This window comes from Falco peregrinus, chromosome 6, assembly GCF_023634155.1.
Source record: "Falco peregrinus isolate bFalPer1 chromosome 6, bFalPer1.pri, whole genome shotgun sequence".
In the NCBI taxonomy this organism is placed as follows: domain Eukaryota; kingdom Metazoa; phylum Chordata; class Aves; order Falconiformes; family Falconidae; genus Falco; species Falco peregrinus.
The window spans coordinates 60,668,084-60,691,732 of record NC_073726.1 but is presented as its reverse complement, the minus strand read 5'-3'; the positions used below and the strand labels follow the sequence as shown (position 1 = coordinate 60,691,732).

The 23,649-nt window shown below is 40.3% G+C and overlaps 1 protein-coding gene across 3 annotated transcripts in view; it reads right to left on the bottom strand.

Annotated features, from left to right (window-relative positions):
• LARGE1 (LARGE xylosyl- and glucuronyltransferase 1) overlaps nucleotides 1-23,649 on the bottom strand; it is a 286,245-nt gene that overhangs the window by 99,090 nt on the left and 163,506 nt on the right. For all 3 annotated transcript variants that reach the window (XR_003557481.2, XM_027796799.2, XM_027796801.2), the window contains one exon: nucleotides 7,158-7,329. Coding sequence is in view for 2 of the 3 variants with exons in the window: in XM_027796799.2 (XP_027652600.1) it covers nucleotides 7,158-7,329 (172 nt within the window). In the remaining variant the exon portion in view is untranslated. The remainder of the gene's footprint in view (nucleotides 1-7,157; nucleotides 7,330-23,649) is intronic.

Genomic DNA, 23,649 nt, shown 5'->3' with positions numbered 1-23,649 from the left:
AAAGGAGCCATAGCAAAGCAAAATGCAGTTAGGGGAAAAAAACCCCAAAATATCCAGCCGGCCAGCTTATCCGACAACTGTGGACACAGAAGTGTTTTTCCCTAGACTCACAGAATCAGGAAGTCCCATGTCTTTTCTTGAACCTCTCCTAATTAAAATCAGCAAAATTAACCTCCAATCACAGTTAGAAACTTGTCAATTTTCCAAATATCCTAAATCCTTACTTTCTTTGGCTCTTCACCACAATAACTCGGTGTTCAGTCCTGTAGTTTCACACACAGGTGATAAGAACAGCATGATGAGACAGAGCAGCGGACACACCCCAACATTTCTATCAGCTATAGCTAACAAATAGCATTCTTTATCAATGAAGCTTCAAAGCTTCTGCAGCAGAAAAGAAGAAAACACTGCAATATAACAATCAGGAACAGAAAATCTTAAGCAGATAGTTTCCACAGGGACCTTTTCAAAGAGAAAATATATTTCATTTGTGGATAACCCTAGGATGAGCTATGTACTGTAGTCTAACCATTAAACACTTACACAAGTCTTTCAGAAACTAACAGATGTTCCTTTTATGAGCAAAGACAAGTGCCATTTGGCCTTTTTAGACACCTATAAAAATTCAGATAATTTTAAGCTATTTTAATAGCTGCCTGACAATTTTATTAATGCACTCTGCTACAACGTGATCCTGTTTCCTTTACAAAAAGACTGACTCATACCATGGACTTTTACACACTAAGGTACATATTGCTAAGGTCTTCCTCTTGATTAGTAAAAAAAGAAAGCCTATTGTACTGACCAGAAAGATCTCTGCAGGACTTAACACAAAGACTGTGTCAGCCCATGGAGATCCTGTCTCAAAATGATCCATGGAAGCTTTAATGATTTACTCAGTGTAAACTGACAGACTGAACTACAGAATCTGCCCAGAATCAATTCTGTGGATCAAATCCTGGCTTCAGCCATAGGTGAAAATGAATTTTAAATTTTAACACTGGCAACAACTGAATATTTTGCATCATCACAAGAAGAGCACACCTATGATAAGTACAGTCTTTGCAGAAGAAAAGCCTAGGTCTATGACTGGTATAGATTATTAAAATGAGGCTTCACTGATAGAGCCAAATTCAGGGAAATTTATACAGCACCTGCTGAGTCTGCCTCTCACTGGTGCCATCAGCATCTCACTTTCTGGCACACTAAATGCACACACAAATGAAAAGTTATGCATGCATTTGATATTACAACCTTATGCATAATAGCTCTTGTAGGAATATCATTACTAAACCACCTACACAAAATGTTGAATTTTGTGATGGTTGTGATTTTTTTTTGTTTGTTTGCTCTTTTTCCTGAAGAAGCTGCAAAAATAGCATGAACCTAGATTACTACCTCTAGCATTCTGCAGAGCAAGATGCCAAAGCACCCACATACTGAGTGTTTGCAAATTTTAAGTTTGGGATTGACTATGTGCCAATCCCTCTTCAGCTGTGGGCACTTGATCCTGCACCAAAATCACTGTTGACCTTTTCTGGTATTTATGATGTCAGTATGGATTTTTATCCTTGTTTGAGCTTCTGACACTAAGCAAACAGCTTCTATAGCATGTTTTTATTCATGCAAAGTATGAATATGGGAATCTCAGACTTCCTATCAAGCTTGCCATTTCTCCTTCTTGGATGCTTGATTAATGGAGGTAGATGATTCTGCCTTATTGTCTTCATCAGCTTTCCAGAGAAGCCTCGCTTGCAGATGGACATTAACTAACTATATATTTATATTTCATAATATATAAAAGTTTATATTCTCTGGATGACTTAATCGACAAGTACCGTTGTTTTGATATATACTATCCGGTCTCTACTGCTTAGAAGTACTTAAAATATTCATCATATCAGCTAGCTGGACAGTGAGACTAACACGTAGTAAGAGTAGGAGATCACTGTTCGATATAGCCTCTGAGTTATGACATGTACTTACACTGTAATGCCCTTAGATGTGGTGTTCAGTTTAACACAGTCCCTCAACACAGATCTCTACAGGGATTATTCAGGTCTCATTCGTGGGTCTTAGCTGTGACTCATACATAGCAATGGCCTAAAGGAACCAGGCAGACACAAGAACTGTCACCTGACACTAGGTAAAGCACAAAGAGGCTGTGATCCTGACTGGAACTGCAACCTGTAACACAAACAGTTATGATGACTGTTAATAGTCAGGTCCCAAATAAATTCATCATACCATTTATAATGAATGCTGTTGAGAATCTGTATTTAAGATGCAGTTAAAAGTAAAAATCAGAAGTCTGGGAAAAATAACCCTCATTTCGGTACCATGATTTTGAGTGAGCCAAAATAATAAAACAATTAGCTGATGTGGCCTTAAAAAGAACTTTAAGATTGATGTCAGAGAGCATTGTTTTAGACTGGGTCTTTTCTCAGAAGAATTCACACAATTTCTGCAATAAAAAGATATTGGTTACACTAATCCCTTCTGTCTGAAACACTTTTCAGCACTTCATCCAAGAACGCATATGATCTACAGTCCCACTCTTCTGCCCTTAGGCTAGGTGCTTTCTCAAGTTTAGAACTGTCAAAATCCAGTAAAAGATGAATAGAAAACATAATCAGTGTCAACTAAGTCACAGAAAACATGCATGACAGGTTACTTTCACCAGACTGGCTGCAGACTCACACCTTTGAAGTGAGTATTTTGGAGGTATGGATCTGTCCAAGAGAAACAGACTGCCTATCTCCGGGGGAGCAAGAGAGAACAAGGCTAAAGCAGAAGTGTCCAAATCCCAGATGATTTGACCTTTGAAATTTAAGTTACTGGATCCCAAAGACATATTTATGTGTTGAGATTGAAGCCTTCACACAAAAGTAATAACAATTATACAACCCCCAGTAGCTGCTAAGAGAAATTTTTGAATGTTACATTGCTTGAGACACTGTTTCAGGCTACTGAAGAGAGGTGTGAATTTCTCCCAAAGCCGAAGGTTGCCACTTCAAAGAACTTTTCTAATAAAATCAGATATGTACAGCCCTAATTTTTGCACTCAATTACAGAATAGTTGGGTCATTTATTTTAAGAGTGTATGCAAAGAGCTTACCAGAAAAGGGCAGAAGAGCAATAATTCACAAAGAAATCCTACTCCCTTTTTGCCATCTACAGAGCAAATATAATAGTAGCTTTACCACCTAAAATTTTAAGTTAGTATGTAAGGGTTTATCTTTTCAGCAACTCTGCAGATGACTGGAAGAAGAACCTTTGCAAAACAAGGATACTGGGTATTGCAAAACACTGTGGATGTTTCTAGACAGCAAATTGGACCTGGTTAAACTGTAGGACAATGCTGAATCTGAGCTTCTTCCAAGCATGGTATCCTAGAAAAAAGTATCTGAGCTAACAGCCTCTCTTTGTCACTATTTTTGTTGGGCATAAATGTCTTCCTGGTCACAGAAAGAATCACACTCTGGGACCTTTTCCCTTTTTCTCTCTGTGGCTGTGATTTGTTGAAGGCTGTGCTGGACTATCTTACCAGGTATCCTGAAGCAAGCCACAGAAGGAAGCTCTTGCCTTTCCCGAACTAATGTGAAAAATTCTTCTATTTCATCAAACACCACCCTGTGCAAGGAGTTCATAATGACCACTCATAGCCAACAACTGGTTGATCGAACATTTGTAGGAGACTCTGTGGGTCTCAAGCTGCCCTCCAAGCTGGGGTTGGGTATACAGTCAGATTCCTTCAGAAAGTAGAATTTCCCTTCAGAGGAGTTTTATTTTGCTTCTGTTTAAGCAATATTTCAACAAACACACTAGATTTCCCGAAAGAAATCTTCATAAACTTACTTGGGACTTCTGAGGGACAAACAAAACCAGTATTTGAAGCTAATGGCATGAGACATCCTTTGAATGTTTTGTAATGCTGGCAGGAGAAATAAAAAGACACTGAGGACAAATTGAGAATCATCATATGATTAAAACCAATCTTTTGCAAAGAAGTAAAAGAGCAAAAATATCTTTTTGTCTTTTGTCTTTAACTTACTTGCCCCTGCTTTCCAGGATGATTAATTTTCATTGAGTCATAGAATTATAGAATCTTTACGTTGGAAAAGACCTTTAAGATCATCAAGTCCAACCATTTACCTAGCACTGCCAAGTCCACCACTAAACCATGTCCCTAAGCACCACATCTATATGCCTTTTAAATACCTCCAGGGACGGTGACTCAACCGCTTCCCTGGGCAGCCTGTTCCAGTGCTTGACAATCCTTTCAGTGAAGAAATTTTTCCTAGTATACAATCTAAACCTCCCCTGGTGCAATTTGAGGAAGTTTCCTCTTGTCTTATAGCTTCTTACCTGGGAGAAGAGACCAACACCCCCCTGCCCACAGCCGCCTTTCAGGTAGTTGTAAAGAGCGATAAGGTCCCTCCTGAGCCTCCTTTTCTCCAGACTAAACAACCCCAGTCCTCAGCCGCTCCTCACAGGACTTGTACTATAGACCCTTCACCAGCTTCATTGCTCTTCTGTGGACACCCTCCAGCACCTCAAAGTCTTTCTTGTAATGAGAGGCCCAAAACTGGAGTCAGTCTTCGAGGTGTCACCTCACCATGCCAAGTACAGGCAGACAATCACTTCCCTAGTCCTGGTGGTCACATTATTTCTGATACAAGCCAGGGTGCTATTGGTCTTCTTGGCCACCTGGGCACACTGCTGGCTCATGCTCAGCCGGCTGTCAGCCAGCACCCCCAGGCCCTTTCCCACCAGGCAGCTTTCCTGTCGCTCTGCCCCCAGCCTGTAGCGCTGTGTGGGGTGGTTGTGACCCAAGTGCAGGACCCAGCACTGAGCCTTGCTGAACCTCACACAACTGGCCTTGGCCCATTGGTCCAGCCTGTCCAGAGCCCTCTGCAGAGCCCTCCTGCCGTCAGGCAGATCAACACTCCCACCCACCTTGGTGTCATCTGCAAACTCACTAAGGGTGCACTCAGTCCCCTCATCCAGATTGTTGATAAAGACATGAAACAGAACTGTCACCAGTACTGTTGGCCCAATATTTTGGGTGTACGTGCCTTCCAAAGCCCTCTCACACTCTGCTCCTGAGGCTATGGGATTGTCCCATAAATTCTTTCTTTGTGTATGACTGTCTGGGAGATGACCAGATGTAGACACTGAACAATTTATTACCAGGATTAAAAAATTGTGGAGAAGCAGGTGGTCAGCTGGAATTAAAAAGACAGACTGGACAACTTACAAACCCATACATTTGGGAGTTGTGATATGTATGTTATGAGGGCTGGAAGTAGCACAGAATTCTGTCTCTATGTGTAAGTTAGTTTTTCACAGCGCTAATCAGCTGAACAACCTTGCCTAGCTGTAAGGAGACTGACTTACAACCACTTTTTTACTTCCAGTAATTATCCTTCTCCATGTTTCCGTATTTTCTGTCTGTATTTTTTTCCATCTTAGGCCTGCCTCTGCTCTAGATTCCTTTCCTTGCAAACAGTCTTTATGCTTGGTTTCTTTGCCCAGTAAAAAGTAAGGGATCTTCACTGAAACTGGCAGAAAATATAAGCAAGAAGATGAACCCCCTCATTGTCTCAATTCAGATTTTACTCTTTGACCATGCAGTGCTCTACACCCAAGTTTAGCTTATACACATTTCTTTTCCTGCTACATCATTTAATACACCATATTCAGTAAAATATTACTATTAATGGAAGTAGCACACAGTGAGACAGTACAATAGCCCAGCATTACTTGCTATGCATACATTTATGTAAATTATGGTTTTCAAGTTGTGTGTTTACATGGAACTCCGGGTTCAGTGTAGGGAAGGGCTTAGTGAAGAGGTTTGAACAATACCTGAAGAAGTGGAAAAACTTTATATTCCTGAATGAAGCAAGTTTGTGAATAGTTCAGTTAAGTAAGAAGGTGATTGCTTCTGGCCTACTGAAGGAACATCAGTGCATCCAGAGAAGGGAAAGGAAACAAATGCATGGACAAATAAGCACTATAACCCAGTCCTTGGACTGCAGAGCTGAAGATAACAGGTCCTGTCTGTTAGGTACTGTCCGTTAGGTTGGGTACTGGGAAAGGCAAAGAGGCCTTGTGGATTTCAGCACAGGATAAGCACAGTAAATGTCCTCTCTTCTCAGTCACTTTTCTAATTGAGTGGTGTATTTTGGCTTCTGTAAATAAAATACTCCCATTTGCTTAGGCTGACTTTGCTTGAGGTGATATTAAGGGAGCTGATGATATGCATCAAGGTTACACTTTTATGGGGCTGTGAACCTTCAAACCAGGATACTGGAATGCCTCTGCACTTACTAGCGCTGCAATACGTACTCTGAGGGCAACAGGAGAACTATGGGGCATGTCTCTGAGTCTGAAAAGCTGGCAGCACTGGAGCCTGGGAGAATGAAATGGTTTTCGCAGTGTGTTAACCAGAAAAGTGCTCTGGTTTGTGACAGGGTAGTGGGGAACTTTTTTGTGATTGTCTCCTTACACAGTTACTCTGGAGGTCTCCTTTCTTGACCAAACAATCAAGGAAGTTTTCAAGGAGCTGTGGGAAATTGAGATAGGTAGAGAAAACTACTTAGGTGGATACTTCAAATCCAGAACCCTGTATCAACTCATGAACAGGACCAAGCAGTAACTCATTCTATTCACATGTATAACTGCTCTCTTCACCTTCCTTCCTGGTCCAAGTATGACCCTAACTTCATTCATTTTCAGTGGTAATATGGAAAAGATATACTGAAAGTAGTAATCAGGCTTTCTTAATAAAAAGTAACGTAACTTCCAAGTATTGAATACCAACAGGTACTTGAATGGTACATCACTACAGCATCATTGTAACTCTTTATCATCTACTGTATTGTCAGGCTCTCACCTGTCCCAAATAATTAGGCCAATAAAACAAACTACATGGAGAATCCGTCTTGCCAATTATTTTATACAGAACATCATTGAGGAAGGAGCTCACAAATAGAACAAAATTAAAACCCCCAAAAATCGGAAAAATGAAAATATTTAACAAATCTCAGATAGACCTTTTACCCCCACTGTACTGTTTGTTTTACTATTCTCTGCCCCCCCACCCCCCACCCCCACCCCCAATATAAATAGTAAATAAATCATTAGAATACCTTTGAACTTGTGAAAGACAGCCCATAGCTCAGCAATGTCAGTGGCAAATGTTATGTCTGTGTCGAGGACAATGACTCGCTCAAGATTGGAAGGTAGAGTCTTAGTCAGAACCAACTTCATCAGCCCGTAAATCCCAGAGTAGTGTTTGTTGGGGATCCAAGACACTTCCGACTGACAGGAAATGGGAAGTGGGAAAGAGGAAGAAAAAATAATCTTTATTAGAGAGAGAAACTCTTCCTGACACTAGTTTCTTGAAATACGGGAAGATCTCTGAGGTGGAAACAGTCATCTAAAATGCTGCTTTTAAATTAACTTCAGAAGCCTTGAAATATGCTAAAGTTTCTGAAAGCTTGAAAAAAATGTTGAGGCAACCACTCTACACAATGTAATTAAAATTAGTTGAACCTTTCCAGCCTGGTACAATCCATTCTGAGACATCCATGTATCCTATAAAATTGAAATATGTTTTTAATCCAAAACTTCAGAAGTATTGTACATTGCTTTCATTTTCAAACAAAACCAAACCTTTTGTGCTTGCCATTCTCAGAATTTTCTGACACTGATGCAGATGTAACAAACATTTTTTCCTTTTATTTTTTTACAGATTTGGAGGTCAGAATTTCAAAAGGCCAATCATTTGGAACAATGGTCCTGAAAATCACAAAAAAAGATTGTTTCTTGCAAATGCAAATTTTCCTTAAGCCTTACATCTTAAACGTATAACTGTACTGATACCACACAGACATGCTCAAAAGTGGAAGAACATTTTTAGCCACATTTTTGTTTGTTATATATTGAAGAGGCAAACCCAAACATTTACATTACTTCAGTAAGGGCTAAACAAAACATTTCTACAACTTCTAAAATAAGCTGGGACACTACACTCAATATTTCATTGTGCTACTGGCACTAGGACCTTTCATGAGCTATGTTTAATTTTCTTTCTGTGAGACTCAACTTCTCAAATATCAAAAGTCACTGCTGAAAGTGGGATACAGAAGTTTTTGAAAAAAATCCTATTGTTCTGTCTGAAACTCCTCATTTAATGTTTTAAAGGACATGCACTACAATTCCCAGATTTTAAGTCTTCCCCTGAGTCATGCTCCTATTAATTTAAATCAGTATTTTGTCTACAGGAGACCTGAGTGAGACAGATTTCAGGATTTGTCCTGGCATGTTATACTTTGGAGAAAGTAGGCAGAAACTAAGTGCATTCATAAAACTGAGAAGATTTATTCTGTTATTTAACTGTCTCATATATATTCACTGACATTGTAAAGTTTATTATGTGAAACAGCTTTTGCACAGAAGAGCTCACTTCCTCCAAAATCCTTCAAGAAAACTTTCCCATAAAAGAATGGGTTCCTAAACTTTGTTTGGAAGTTGTACGAGCGGTTGAAGAAAGGCAAATAAAAGCTGCTTAGAGTGCATTTCTTTTTGAATATAAAGAAGGCCTCTGCTGATGTAAGTTGCCCTGCTCTTTTCCCTTTAAAATGGTACAAAATTTCCTTCTGTATTCTCAGGGTTCCTGTACCAGAGCAGAGCTCTTCCCCCCTACTAAGGTCATTAAAAAGACCGAGAGTAGCAGATCAAAACTTATTTTAAGGGGAAAGGCAAGAAAAGCAGGTTATCTTAAAACAACTCCAAACCAGAAGCATGTAGGTTTGTTTGGTTTTTTGAAAGGCATCTCATCCTGGCAATCCATTTGTGTGTTCCCTTGTCTGTGCATAGAATTCATATGTAATCACTTGCATATACAATCTGGCTGGCATTGTCACCTACACATGTTTATGTATTATTTACTTGTGCTCTCTATAGGATTTGCATAGTAGAATGCCAGAAGTAACAGAAGCAACAATTGCTAGGAGTCTGGTATAGACCACTGTGAAAGAAATTAGAGGTGGAAGTAACACACACCGTGATTTAATTTATGGGTCTAAAAAGCCATCATTCTTATTTCACTCTTTCTTGCCTGCTGTCTGTAATTTGTATGGTGCTTAGTAGAAAAATGTCATTTCTGTCTCCCAGATACATCCCAATATTAAGTCTCTAGTTACATAAAAATGAACCTCAATGCTCCCCAAAAACTGTCTTCTATGTGTGTAACAGAGATAATTTCCAACCCACACCATCAAAACTCTAGTCATTTGTGGTCCTAGCTCTCCTGCATGATGGCCCTAGGAATGGACCATCATATCAAGATGTCGTAGTATTTACCTTGGTTCTCCAAACTCTGCAGATCAGTCTGTATCTGCCACTTGATGCCCTTGTGCTAGACCAGCCATGGTGATCGGCTCTCTAGTCATACTGACATGGTAAAAGAGTTAAAATAATTTTACAGACTTGAGCTCGCTTTTATTATTACCAATCCCTATGTTATTAACTTTGGATGGTATGTCCTTCATTTTATTAGTCCAAATGCAATATTGCTCCAGAATAACTCCTAATATGCAAATAAGCCTAATAAGGCAGGAGTTCAGATATTGCATGAATAGCGTGACACAAACAGGGAAGGTAAAAGGTGGCTGGAAAAGTAAGTCGCCTTCATGGAGATGTTACTTTCTTTGCTCCCAGGATTCCCAGTATCTAAGACCACCGCCACATATCACTGCAGGGAGCAGATCCTTGCCTGGCAGTTCCTCCCAATCCGGCACACAGAAGCCAAAAGCCTGCCATTCTGCAGCCTGACGTCTGAAAGCATTGCTTTTAAAAATGAAAGGAGCAGTCCCTATTCCAAATGGTCCATCACAGCTGGCTAGTACATGTTCGATTTGAACATGTGTTGAAGCTTCATCTGTCAGTTGGTTCAATGCATCTGCAGATTTCTCTCCCCTGACGCAGAGTTGACGAAGACATAAAGAGGGGTCCTAATTAGTCCCAGTATAATTTCTTCATGGCTTTGCTACTCATGAATAATGTAACCGTTCCAATTCATGCCAAGGAAAACTTACGCCACACAACAGCACTGTGAAGGCTCACTCCCTCTGGGTACCACGTATAGTCTTAATAAAAGAAATAAAAGAACACTATGGTTGAATAGGTGCTTAGTAGTTAAAAAGTGCCAGTTTGAGGTAATTAAGGTGGCCTAAGCACAAACTCTTGCAAAATTCTGCAACCTCCAAGCTGTCCACTTTGATAAAACTGGTAACATTTAGACATTTTGTTTATCTAAATAGCACCTAAATATTTTCTGTAAGTTGTAATAATATTTTTTTTCTAGCATAGTTAAAATGGCCAATATATGGAATGTTTGTGAATCATTTGCTTTACTAGCTAGATTGGAGTTGCCTTCAGAGAACAACTACTCATAGAAGATATGGCAGAAACAGAAAGAAGAGTTAGTAAAGGAGGGAAGTGAATCAAAAGAGTGTGACATAGTTTGCCATTTGTATAATTCTCAGTTCAGGAGAAATAGCACACCTTAGTTCTCTAGCTCTCAAGATCTGGATTTTTGTTCATGAGAGGACAGTAAAGGCATTTAGCTGGTACTGACTGATCATTTTGAGTAAGCTAAATGAAATAATATCTTCTCACTAAAGATCTTTCACCAGAACCATCTTAATTCTTTCCATTATTGAAGAGTAAATTATCTAAATTATTGCATTCTTCTGGCTATGAATATAGAAACATGTCCATGAGTCTGCACACTGTACACAACTGATCACTCTGGTAAGCGACAGAGAAGTGGGAGCAATAGTCTCCATGTCCAGTGATACTTTACCAGCAAGTTATCTTCTTCCTTAACTATGCTCTGACTTCCTCTGAGAAAAGCTGGCTAAAACACAGTGGCTGTACACAGCCTAACTGAGCTTCCTCATACAGAGTTGCTGCCACTGTATAAAGGCTCACTGGAATTACCAGAAGTGCCATTTTTAAGGCGAAAAGTCTAATGTAGGCATACAACTTACAACCAAGCTTCCCTCTTTCCATGACAGAGAAAGGGGGAAATGCTGGCTCCTTCTCTTCTCCGTTTGTGAATGAATTGTATAGTTACTACATACCCAAGTATTTAGGTATCTTTATTCTTAGAAACACTTGAGTCTGGTTGCCCACTTATCACAGAGCACAACTCTTTTACCAAGTCATCACAAATATATACAGCCAGACTTCAACTCTTATACTGTACTTCTTTAGGGAACTGTAGTGATATTTTTTTTCCCCCCAAGTTTCTTTTTCCCCACAAACAGGTGATGAGGAAATTTGCCCAGGATTCTTTTTTCTCATGTGTCTTACTCTGCATTTATTAACAGCTGCCACCTGACCCTCACTGGGATAAAGACAAAGAAAACAGCTCTTAGAAAGATGAATGTGGGAAGTAGGGTGCAGGGATGGATGCCAGTCATGAGCATAAGTGTGGAAGAGGGCAAGTGCTCTGTTTGTGTGAGGAGAAAAATATACTTTGAAGTTACATGCCAGAATGACATACAGCTCCATATTTGCTAAAGCCCAATTAATTACGTTCAATTATTATTGTATTTATATTTAAACCTTGTGCTCTTAAAGGTCATCAGTCTTAAAAGCTAAGATACTTTGTATGCAAATGTGATTTTGCTGCGCTCACACTTCTCTTTGCTACTTTATTAAAATTATGATAAACAGAGCAGTAAGCTGAAGCACAAGGAAAGAGATAATGTGTTTGCTATCATTCCTTAGTGCTGGTTTATATATATATATTTCCAGACTGGAGCACAAAACCAGTAGCAAGCATAGAAGCAGAGGAATGACATGTTTCTCTCATTACCATCTTCCCTGAAGTACTGAAGGTTGACAGAAAACCTAACAACCTGGCTTGCTTTGTGCTTCCTGACTGGGAGCAGGTATATAATAGTACCGTTAAACAAAGCACTCAAGAGTTTTAGCTAGATGACTACATAAACATGAGCCTGCATTTCCCTTCTAAATGCAGCCTCTCCCCGGTTAACCAGATCTATTACCTCCCTACCAGAAGCAAATCTTTTGACTTTTCCTGATGAATAGACTGCAGTCCATACAGCATCACAAAATCACAGAAAGATTGAGGTTTGAAGTGACCTCTGGAGGTCATCCGGCCCAACCTCCTGCTGCTCAAGCAGAGCCACTCAGAGCTGGTTGCCCAGGACTACGTCCAGATGACTTCTGAGTATCTCCAAGGTTGGAGACTCCAAAATCCCCCTGAGCAATCTCTGCCAGTGCTCAGTCACCCTTACAGTAAGAAAGTGTTTTCTGATGTTCAGAGGGAACCTCCTGTTTCAGTTTGTGTGCATTGCTCCTTGGCCTGTCACCAGAGACGTCTGAAAAGAGCCTGGTTCTGTCTTCTTTGCACCCTCCCTTCAGGTACTTAAATACATTGGTAAGATCTGCCCCCTGAGCCTTCTTTTCTCCAGACTGAACAGTCCCATCTCTTCCAGCCTTTCCTCACACGTGAATGAGATGCTACAGTCCCATCATCATGTCTGTGGCCCTTGGCTGGACTCTCTCCACTATGTCGATGTGTCTCTTGTACTGAGGAGCCCAGAACTGGACCCAGCACTCCAGGTACGGCCTCACCAGTGCTGAGCAGAGGGGAAGGAGATCACCTCCCTTGACCTGCTGGCAATACTTTATCAAATGCAGCCAAGGATACCATTAGCCTTCTTCGTTGTGAGGGCACATTGCTGGCTCATGTTCAACCTGGTGTCCACCAGGACCCCCAGGTCCTTTTCTGCCAAGCTGCCTTCCAGCTGGGTGGCCCTCAGCATGTACTGGTGCATGGGGTAGTTCCTAGGTGCAAGACTCTGCACTTCTCCTTGTTGAACTTCATGAGGTTCCTGTCAGACCTTCTTGTCTGTTAAATAATATTTTTTTCCATTTTCTTAACAGAATTCCTCACTGTCCCACAGAATATATAGCACCGTAGCACCCCATGAACTACAGAAAGTGCTTCCTGTTCAGTGTGGTAAGATGAGGGAAGTTTGGCTGATGAAGTGTTTTCCCTGGCAGCATGTCCTTAAACACTTTACACTGGAAAAATACAACCTTCAATACCGTATTGATTTTCTCACTACATTCACTGCATCTTCCTAGATATGCTTGGAAAAAAAAATCAATCAAAATAATCCTCAGCTATGACATGATATCCCCATCCCCACTCCAAATAAAAGGCACCCTTTCTGCTCAGCTGACTTCACAAAAGCACCACTAAGGCGAGTATCTTGTAAGAAGGTCAGACTGACTGGGTTGACGCACCAAGCTGTGAAACAGCAAGCCTGGAGGCAGAAAGTACCACTTGCACGCACCACTCTCAGAGGTGGGCTAATAAATGGGGTCAAATAGAATGAAATACCACCCCACCCCCCAGACTTAATGGCTGCAGATTCACTGTGGTGGGGAAAAGCCAGCAGCAAATCGGAGTCAGAAAACAGAAAAGGCTGGGGGAAGTTGAAAAGGCAGTCCATAAGCAGTTCTGCCTCCCTAGAGCTTTCATGCCAGATTTTGCTATAAAAAATACCTGGTATCTAGAATACACTGATCGAAATAAAGAGAAATGTGAATTAGGCTTCGTAACGAATAACTTGATGGAAAACCGGATTTCCAAAAGTATTCAGCATCTACTTGCTCCCACCAACTTCAACATAGGCACTATCTTCCTGAAGATTATATTAGTCAGGTGATAAACTAACTTCAAAATCTTTAAGAACAGCAAACAAAGCAAAAAAACAAACAAACAAACAAAAAACCCACCAAAACTTCCAGGCCACAGCACAATCATAAAGAACATTATAGATCTGCACAAACTGTAGTTGAATTGTCTGACACTGATCTGAAAACCAGTGCAGTCTACATGGTGCAAGAACTTCCAGGTGGTGGGATCTCTGTGAAGGAAGAACAGCCAAATTCTTTGGTAGCTGCTGGCTTCAGGCAGCCCTTACAAATGGCCCAGGCATGGGAAACAACCCTTGAAATTCTGATGTGTGAATCAGGTAACAATAAAAATTGTTATTTCCTCAGACTGGGTAAATAACTTCCCAGATACAGCTGATAACTTGTTTTCACAGCTTTTTCATTACTTGTTTAGTGCTTTGCTGCTTCTATGAACACTAGAAGTAGCAAGATATTTTTTTTTTTACATCATGTGACCTTTATTTAAGACTAAGGTAATAGAACTGGGGCTTTCATGTCATTTCTAAACTGGGAGAAAATAATGTCACCATTTTAATGATGATCATATTACCAAGTTTTTTTAAAACAAAGTGTAAAAAGAGGGGGTAAACAAATGATACTGTATTGCTAGCACAGGACAGAAACTTTTCTTGATGCAGTTTTTCTCATCACTGTTTTTCAATTTCACACAGGGAGAACTTAATGCTGCTACGAATTTTGCCATACCTCTTCCCACATCCATGAAAACTGAGTTACAATTCCAGCAGCACTAGAACAGATCAGGGTTAGTTTCAGGCTCACCTTTCCCATTTCACATCAACCATACCTCACAGCATCTAAACTCTGCAGGCACATCTGGCTGATCCCCTTTCTCACTCTCTTGCTTCCAGGAGAGCAATATCAATGGAGATTGGGTGAACTGAATCATTGAGAAAGCAGGGGAATAGCAGGTTAATGTTTAAATATGGGTAACATTCTTGCCTCTTCAGCACACTGTATTTCCTTTTTTACAGATAATTTAAAGGATTCAGAAGAGAGAGAGAGAGCAATTCCAAGTGACCAAGAGCCTGGGAGGAAGAAAGTGACTGTCACCTGTAATAGTTTCCTCAGGAGGAATGCCAGAAGAAATCTCCTTGCATCTCATTTACAGAAAATCACCACCTTTACTCCATCCTCGTTAGGTATCCAGCAAACACTAACAGAAAAGCCTTATTTAAACAAAAACACTCTTCTGTTAATGTTTGCTGGGTAACTTCTAACTTGAACCTTGAATTTAATTTTTTCCTGCGTGATTCACAGGTTTCAATAATACTGATATTCCCCCCCGCCCCCAACAGGTCCTTACTACTTAAAGAAATAATAATAATTCACACTGAGAAGCAACTGTAGGGAGATGGGAATTTATACATTTTTGCTAAAATTATTTTTCTATTTCTGCTGGCCTTTGCTGCTGTTGTTCTTACTCATCACAGAAGCACTGGTGACTTTAATAGAATTCTGACTCATCTCTTGCTTTATGAACAGATGATATCTTCCACACATACATGCAACAGGTCTGGATACAAACAGCAGTGAGTAAAAAGGTTGAGATAGAAATGGATGATTATCTGAACCTCTGGGTCCTGGATAATGTAGAGCAAATGCAGAAAATGTGGAGCAAGCCACAACTGGAAAGGAAGATTAGACATTAAAAGGCAGGACAAAAAATCCTTCCCAAATCAGCATCAGCATAAAGCAAAGGAGAAAAATCACAAATTAATTCTCATCTCTGCAGCAAAGTCTGTAACATAGTCTGACTGATGCTGATGCTTGTTTTTCTTGTTTTTCTTTTTTCTTTCCAAATCTCTCACCAATACTCACATATACACAATGGGCAGACAAGTGGGAAAAAACCCTGATTTAAGAATGCTTCTTCAAAACAACGTCCTTAATAACAAAATTAACTCAGGGTGTCAGGAGTTAAGCCATGGTTGTGCTTGGAACCAACTTGCTTTATACGGATGAAACTGCAGACTGTTCTAAAAAGTAAAATGGATGTCTTTTTGCTTTTGCCATTTAGGTAACAGGACATTCAGCCATACAGCTTCTTCAGAAAGGAAATGACCAAAAGGCCTCCCACCTCATGGGATCTTTGAGGATTATCTCCCTCCTCATAAGTCTTTGGCTGGCTTTCCTCCACATGGTTTCCATTCCTCCCTCCTTGATCAGCCCCACCAAACGGCCAGCTTCCGTTTGACTCCGAGTCCTTTTCTTTACTCTCATTTCAGACATTCTTAATTTTCTCCACTGTTTCTTGCTATCTCCAAAATGCTGAATGCTCTCTTTGTTTTTCTGTATTCATTTGTGCAAGATGAGACTGCAGAACAGCAAAGAGAAGTCTGGGCAGTCTCACTTAGTGCTGTTTCTTGTTCCTTTGGGGCCTCTGGCCTCAACTCCAGCTGTTTTCAGTGCGGCAGTCAAGGCTGGAGGACCTAAAAGAGTCAGAGCGTCCTGAGAGAGATCAGTGAGAATAAACCAAACACCAGCCTCCCAGTCCTACCACTGCAGCAGAGGCAAAATCACAAGTCTTCCCTAGAAGTTAAGGTAAAGCCTCCTTTATTTTTCCTTCCTGACAGTGAATGAGTGAAAAGAGACACACAAGCTGGACTAGATAAAATGGCCGAAAGCCAGATCTTTCTGCTAAAAGCTGACTGACAGGCAGACTTGGCTAGAATTTGGCCAGTGGTCAAAAGCAACTCACAGCTGCCCTTTTCACTTCACCTGTACAGAAAGACAAGAAAGATCAATTGCACACTTTAATTGCTGGTGAACTCAATCAACAAGCTCTTTGTACTAATCCATCAGGGAAGACACAAATCCATGAAAATATTATAATAGCCAGCTTTTTAATTTTAGTAACTATGCAAATAAATGCACATTATCTGCAGCCATTGTATGTTCTGGCAAATTTCCATGCAGCACTCGGGGTCAAAGTCCACAGGCATCCAATCTGTATTTTGCACTATGTTGGGATATTAAACGGGTATCATCAAGGCGCACTGTCCAGAATAAAAAACAACATCATCTCCTGCATAAACACATGTTATGTTGGATAGACAACAGCATCAGCTCAATGACAAAAATGTATCTGAAGTGGGATTTTTTTCTCTACCGGATTTTGTGCAAGAGTCCTTTTTTTAAGGATGATGGAAGAAGGTAGCAGAGCAGTTACAGTGACTATTATTAATCAAGTAATGCCTGGCAGGAGACTGCAAGTCTAAAATATTAGTTATCGTGTGCAAAAAAATCCACAACCAAAACCCAAACGTGTTGAGGGAAGAACTTCTCACCCTTTTAATACTGAAAGATCTCATCCTGTTTGTATCCAATACAAAAAATAATGCATTTCAATATAACAGCCAGAGTTGCAGAAGATGGTAATTTGTGGACAGGATGTGGGAATGCAGCTTCCACCACCTCTGACATCCTAATACAAAGTCAAAACATAGCACCAACATATGAGAAAAAAGGATTAATTCTTCTCTTCAGAAGGAAATTACTAGCTACTATCTGGTATCTCACCAGTAAAATCACCTCTCTCCAGTCCTGAACTTTTACTGTTTCTACTTTCAGAGCATGAATGGTGAAACTTCCAGCAGCTGAAAATGCTGCAGCAAGAAAGAGGCCATTAATGGGTGGAACACACACCCAGATGGTGGAATAAATGACATATCCCATAAAGAACTATTAGTTCTCTTATTTTCAGCAAAAGCAAAGAATTTGCAGGAAAACAGATCATCTTCCATCCTGTAGGGTTGGAGGCCAGGTGAGTGGAAACTTCTTGTATTGCAATTATTGCTTCAAGAGAACAAAAATTACAAGAAGCGGTGTTCTTTTCTCCAATGGTAAGTATTATAACAGATCAAAACTCCTGTGGACTAAAAAGCTCCAGGAATACATCCGCGATAAAAAGGATAATAAAGGATAAAATGTATAACAATTATGAACAAGCAATACTAACAATAACCTAGTATAAGAAGCACTGAATATAAAAGGGAGGAAAAAAAGTATTATTTTTCTTTGTTACTAGAAAGAGATGTCTCTCACACAATGCAGCACTAATTAGAGAAACAATCTGAAGGAAATAAAGACCTTAGTGGGAAAGCTGTGCTCTTCCAAACCAAGGAATATGGAACTTTATGTTCACGAAACCAGTCTGGCTTCTTGCCTAGATTCCCATTAAGTATTGGTCAAATACCTCGGACAACAGTGAATTTGCAAGAGTGGTATTTAAAGGATGTGTTCATGCAGCAGGCATGTATCTCTTATACTTTTTCGAAACTTTTGGTGTGAGGGCTAAGGCCACCAATGTCACACTTATTCCATGTAATTTTTAGTTTTGCCCTAAGGCTCATCAGACAAAAATGCAGTCAGATAGACAGGTGAACACAGACCATAAATGGCTGAATAAAACAATACGGCTGGAACCATTTTATAAAGGCTTTCAACTGTATCAGCTAAAAGCTGTGGAATCCATTCAACTGTGAAAGGGGTCAAACCTGAAGTAATGCAACAGTATATGGGAAAATTATCGGGGGATCAAAGCACTGCTGAGTTTTCATCTTTGTTACTGAAAGGGTGAGACCTAGACACCATCATCTTACCCTCAAAAAATGAAACTTTTGCAGGATTAAGTCAGTTTGATCTGAAAAGTGATACCTCCACTAAGAGAAATGAAATTTCACAATTTAGAAATTAAAATGTTCTCTTCTCAAGTTGACTCAAAAAGAGGTACCATCAGTGGCATCTCATTAATGACCTTATTATATCTCCCCCTTTTGAAGCAGGTACCCAAACTCCAAATCAGCCTGAATGCTCTTACCCAGGCTGAGATGGTTCCAGCAGACCTGAGAAGAGTGACTTCACTGCGGGCTTGTGCTACGTCAGACACATAGCATGGCTTGTAATTTCCAGCGCTGTGGAAAAGCGGCATACAAAGAGGTGTGCCCAGCTAAGATGATTATCATTTTTCACCACAAGAATGACCATTTCAGCCCTAGTCCTTCAGAACACTTTCTACCTACACTGCCTGCTGGATGGCTCCATGGGAAGGAGTTCACATCTGAACTATTGTGCTTTCTGAATTCCAGTTGTTTCTCAGAAACGAGCCAATGCCAAGTACTTTAGAAATTATTAATTCCAGCAATTCTTGCTCCCTCGTGGTGAATCAAGGATATTCTTGGAGTCCTTCCAGCCTGCTAGCTTTTTTTGGTTTATCAATCAGACATGGAAATAGATATACTTCAGTTCTTTGTAAATCTAAAAGCCAAGGATCACGGAACATTTTTATAAGATGCTTACATCAATACCAATACTGCATAGGAATGCCTTGAACAGTCACTTCTGTTCTTCTATCAGTAATCAAATGCCCTATGACAGAGAGGCGTCTTTATGAGCAAGTAAAAAGCCATTAAGATCTAAGACCATAGTCATTATATGTCTTCCCAGCTTCTTATCTGGCTAGTGCCAAGAAAAGAAATTGTGCTGGAACACAGGATGACCATTAACCCTCCTTGGCAAGTACAGGGGACATACAACCTATACTCCTTATGCAGATCAAAGGGTTAAATAATTTCTGTATGTCCAAAGTTAGGACAGTAAAATGCTTTAATTTCTCATGGGTGGATGATAAAGTTCTGAGGAAACAGTTGCTGTAATGGGGATACATAGCACAAACAATAGTTGCAGCAGTCAGTTTGAGGCACTGTGTGTTTTCAACTTCTTTTTTTTCCAGGGAAGACTGGATAATTTTTGTCAAACTGTAAAGTTTTTTTAAGATCTCATGTGCAGTTATTCATCTTTTTTCTCATCCTCTGCTAAAACAGCCTTCCCTGGAGGTGCAGCACATGTTGCTGCAATAAGAGTGACGTTTAAGGAGCTGAATGCCAAACAGGAATCCTTGCTATTGAAATGTCACAGTCAGCTACTGTGATACAAATGTAGGTGACGCCAGTGGAAGAGAGTTGGCTCCTTACTCCTCACTTCACATACGTTACAAAGAGCAGCTACCCTGGCTTCACGGTGGAGGTAGTACAAGTGACTCTGTTGCTCTTCCCTAGAACTAGGAAAAAGGTGGAGCTACACAGAAGCTCGTAACACTTAGAGGTAAGTTATATAACTAACATAGAACACCAGTGTTTCCAAAACACCAGCAACAGTAGGAAAGTATAAGGGGTTTATAGAGCCAGGCATGAGGCTGTCTTTTGGAATATCCCGCTGTGCCATAGAAGCACTGCACAACACAGCACAGCAGGCAGACTGGGACCCTTGAGAGAGGCTCGGGAAACACTGCACCTTCTGGCATCACACTGGGCTTCATCCCAGCATACCTAATTCTTACAGTTCCAAATCTTAAATTAACTGACAACATTTGTAAATCCAAGGGGAAATTACACAAAAATCCGCAAAGAGCTAATCCACCTTTGGTATCTTGCCTCACTCCACTGACAAAGTCAGAGGTGGGGCTGCTCATGAAAATTAGATGTCACTAAGCAGACGACAACTGCTGGAAGTCAGTAATGGCACCATGATTCCCATTCTCACAACCAGTTTGTGACCAGCCTCACCGATTTCCACAGTACCTCTTCCACCATCACCTGTTTTGAACAGGCAGAAATTTAAGACCCAGTGTGGTTTTACATAAAATTACTTTCTTGCTGAATAATAGCTGAAAACACATCTAATAATAATTTGTAATGTTGCATGGCTTTTTATTTGTGCAGAAGAGGGACTGGGAAGGCAGAGAAAGTACTGCTTAGGATACACAGTCTGCACGGATAGATTCTGACCACTTCACAAAGGTTCCACTGTGCTGGGGAGTTTGAATTGCTGTCTGTTTCTTGGTGGATACTCACTTCATCCCAAGCAGTCTGAAGGAAAATATCTTGGCTTACAAAACCTGGCCTGTTAATGTCCAGTCATCTGTACTGAAAACCACGGATAAAAGACCCCGTTCTTAGCATTGTAGCATTGTGTCACTACCTCAAGCATATTTTATCACCTGAGGCTTCATGTCTCTAGTATTCAGTATGTTCATAAGCGAATAAACAAAATCTCAATTATAATGTAGAAATAAGAGTCTAAAATAAAGCCAAGCAAGTTATGAAAATCTGTACAATGCTTTGATTACATACTTCGGTTTTCAAAATCTTAAATTTGCATTATTTATTTATTTATTTAATACTCATTCTTTAAAAGAGAAAGGGAAAAGGCAGGAAGAAACAGCAATCTATGTCTACTATTTCAGCGACATGTGCCATAGGCTAGATTGCAGAAACACAAAGGGCTGGTCAAATGCAGGACTACTGCAACCCCACCATAATAAGTGACAGTATTTGACCAAAACCACAGTGCTGTAGAAACACTTTAATTAAATACCTATTACTGTGCAAATGAATGTAAACATAAAAAGATGCTGTGTTTCACATTCTGTATTGTACTAATAGCAATTAGATCTTGCATATGAAGTGAAAAAGAAAGGAAGGAAAGTAATGTACGTCTGCTTTATAACTTCATGTGTCTGCCTCTGAGACACACAGTGAACTACTTGACAGATAAACAATCATGCACCGCCCCTGAACAATATATAACCTGCATGTTGTGCAATGCAAATGTAGTCTAACCATTATAAACTGTGATGGTTAGTAGCCAGTCACTAGTCCTGTGAAAATAAATTGTTATGGATGGCTGCCTCTGCAGCATCCAGTGGACTGCTTGACCAGGGAGATGGTGGAATGCAGAATGCTGTCAAGTTTTGTTCTTCAAGGCTTTATCAACACTGCTATCATTGTTACCCTCTGCAGTTGATGTGACAAACACTAAGCCAATAATCTGTTCATCAAATATCTCAGATCTCCCCAGTTGTCAGTCGGGTCTCTTTCTCCCACGGCCAGCAGTTTTGTTGGAAGTTTCTGCTTGAAAAGGTTCCAAAATTGGTATAGGGCCATGTATGATACATAGTCCCACCAATGTTACCATTCATCAGAAAAGCTTCCACTGGCAGCAAAAAATTTCATGGCATTTGATTTGCTTTTGGGGTCAATTGTTGCACAAAAACTTACAAACAGAGCATACTTTACATCAGCTAACGTTATTGGGATATTGGCTTAGGGTAACTCTTGAATGGACAGTACAATTTGTTAGACAGGAGACTGGGTTGCTGTCTGGATGGTGGATTGAATCTCCATGTAAAGGTCCTTGCAGGGGCATCTTACTTGGATTGGATAAACCTCCTTAAAACACAGTTCTGTCCAATTTTTATAATCCAGTTAGCCTGTGGTCCTACATGACCACTGCAAGGTGTGAATAATTCACTATAGATTACCTTAACCTACATAGAAAACATTTCTTAACTATCTAAAGTATGTACAAAGACTGTCCTACATGATCCTTGCTTCTCACATAGGAACAGTTTCTGTGGATTGCCTTATCCTTGTACAATTGATTAGCTTTGCAGCACGAACCGTCTGGGAATCTCTGGGACAACCAGATTCTCCACCCAGGATGTTAATCATCACATTTAAGCATACAAATAGGACTAGGCACAGCAGGGACTGAACTGACTGAAATTCCCACTGGGACAACTCATGTAACAGTCTGTCAAATACTTGTTATGCAGATGGCCAGCAGTTCAGTCAATCACCTAGTTTCAACCTGGCCTGCTGGCTCAAACTAGCCCTTTATCTCATCTATGCAGACGACTATGCAGACGACTGGACTACTCTGGGAATTAGTAACTTAAGTGCATCCAGAGTAGACACAGGCACAGCCCTAAGACCCACGTACACTACAATTGTCATTAAACTTTGTTTTTCTGCTTAAATCTCATAGCTCTTGCCCATCTATCTGACCAAATGATGTCAGCATCTGACCCAGTGAACTGCCTTCACAGTTCAAATGGAAGTGGCTAAGGAGTGACTCATCTCGTGCTTAAGTCAATGCCTAAAGTTAGTTGATACCTACGCCACATATTATCCCAGCTTGGTTTTGCTCTCTGGATCACACCACTGCTTTTGAGTGAGTGTGCAGACTACATCAACATTTCTGTTATGAAATCACTTAAGGCAGCACTGGTAGTGAGATTTGCGGTCTGTTTCTCAGAACAGTAAAACCTGGAACACTGTCCATGTATGCAGCAAAGTATGGAGCTTTTCACATTTTACTTTCAGGTCAAATGCTTGTCTATTGCAAAAACTTATTCACCATCCCTACTTTCAAGTTCACAGATCAGTTGCAGCATGTTTGTGGGCTGAGCTATCTAAAGGACATGGCTTTTTTTCTTTACCAGTGATGAAGAGACTGTGTTTATCTGGGCTATCAAGATTTATACACAGCAGAGCAGGCAACTGCTCGATTCTACCTTCTGCTTCCCTCAGTTCACCTGATGTTGTCAGCAGTCTGTCAGGCAACATCTGGGAAAACAAACTCATCTCATCTGTATTCCACACATTACACATACAGTACTGCTTTATCAGCTGCTCCTTCTGCTCTGGGCCAATGCAGATCACAATGGGTTTAATGCCTATACTTCCCTGTGAGTGTACTGACATGAGATTCCACGTTGAATAATGAACTGTAGAAGCTGAGTGCTCATGTTTGCACATTTTCAGTAGTTACAGAGTTCTTCCTTTCAGACTGAACTGAAAAAAACACAATATCCTGCAGCTTGGTATTTGCAAGCCACAGCTGGGTCTTCTAGATCAATGTTTCACAGGTACGTTTTTTTCTTTTATTTAATGTTCAAATAAGACAATTTCAGCTTCCAGTTATTCTATGGGACGCATTGCTGTAACAGGTACATGTACTGCATTAGGAGCAAAGCTGAATAAAACAACT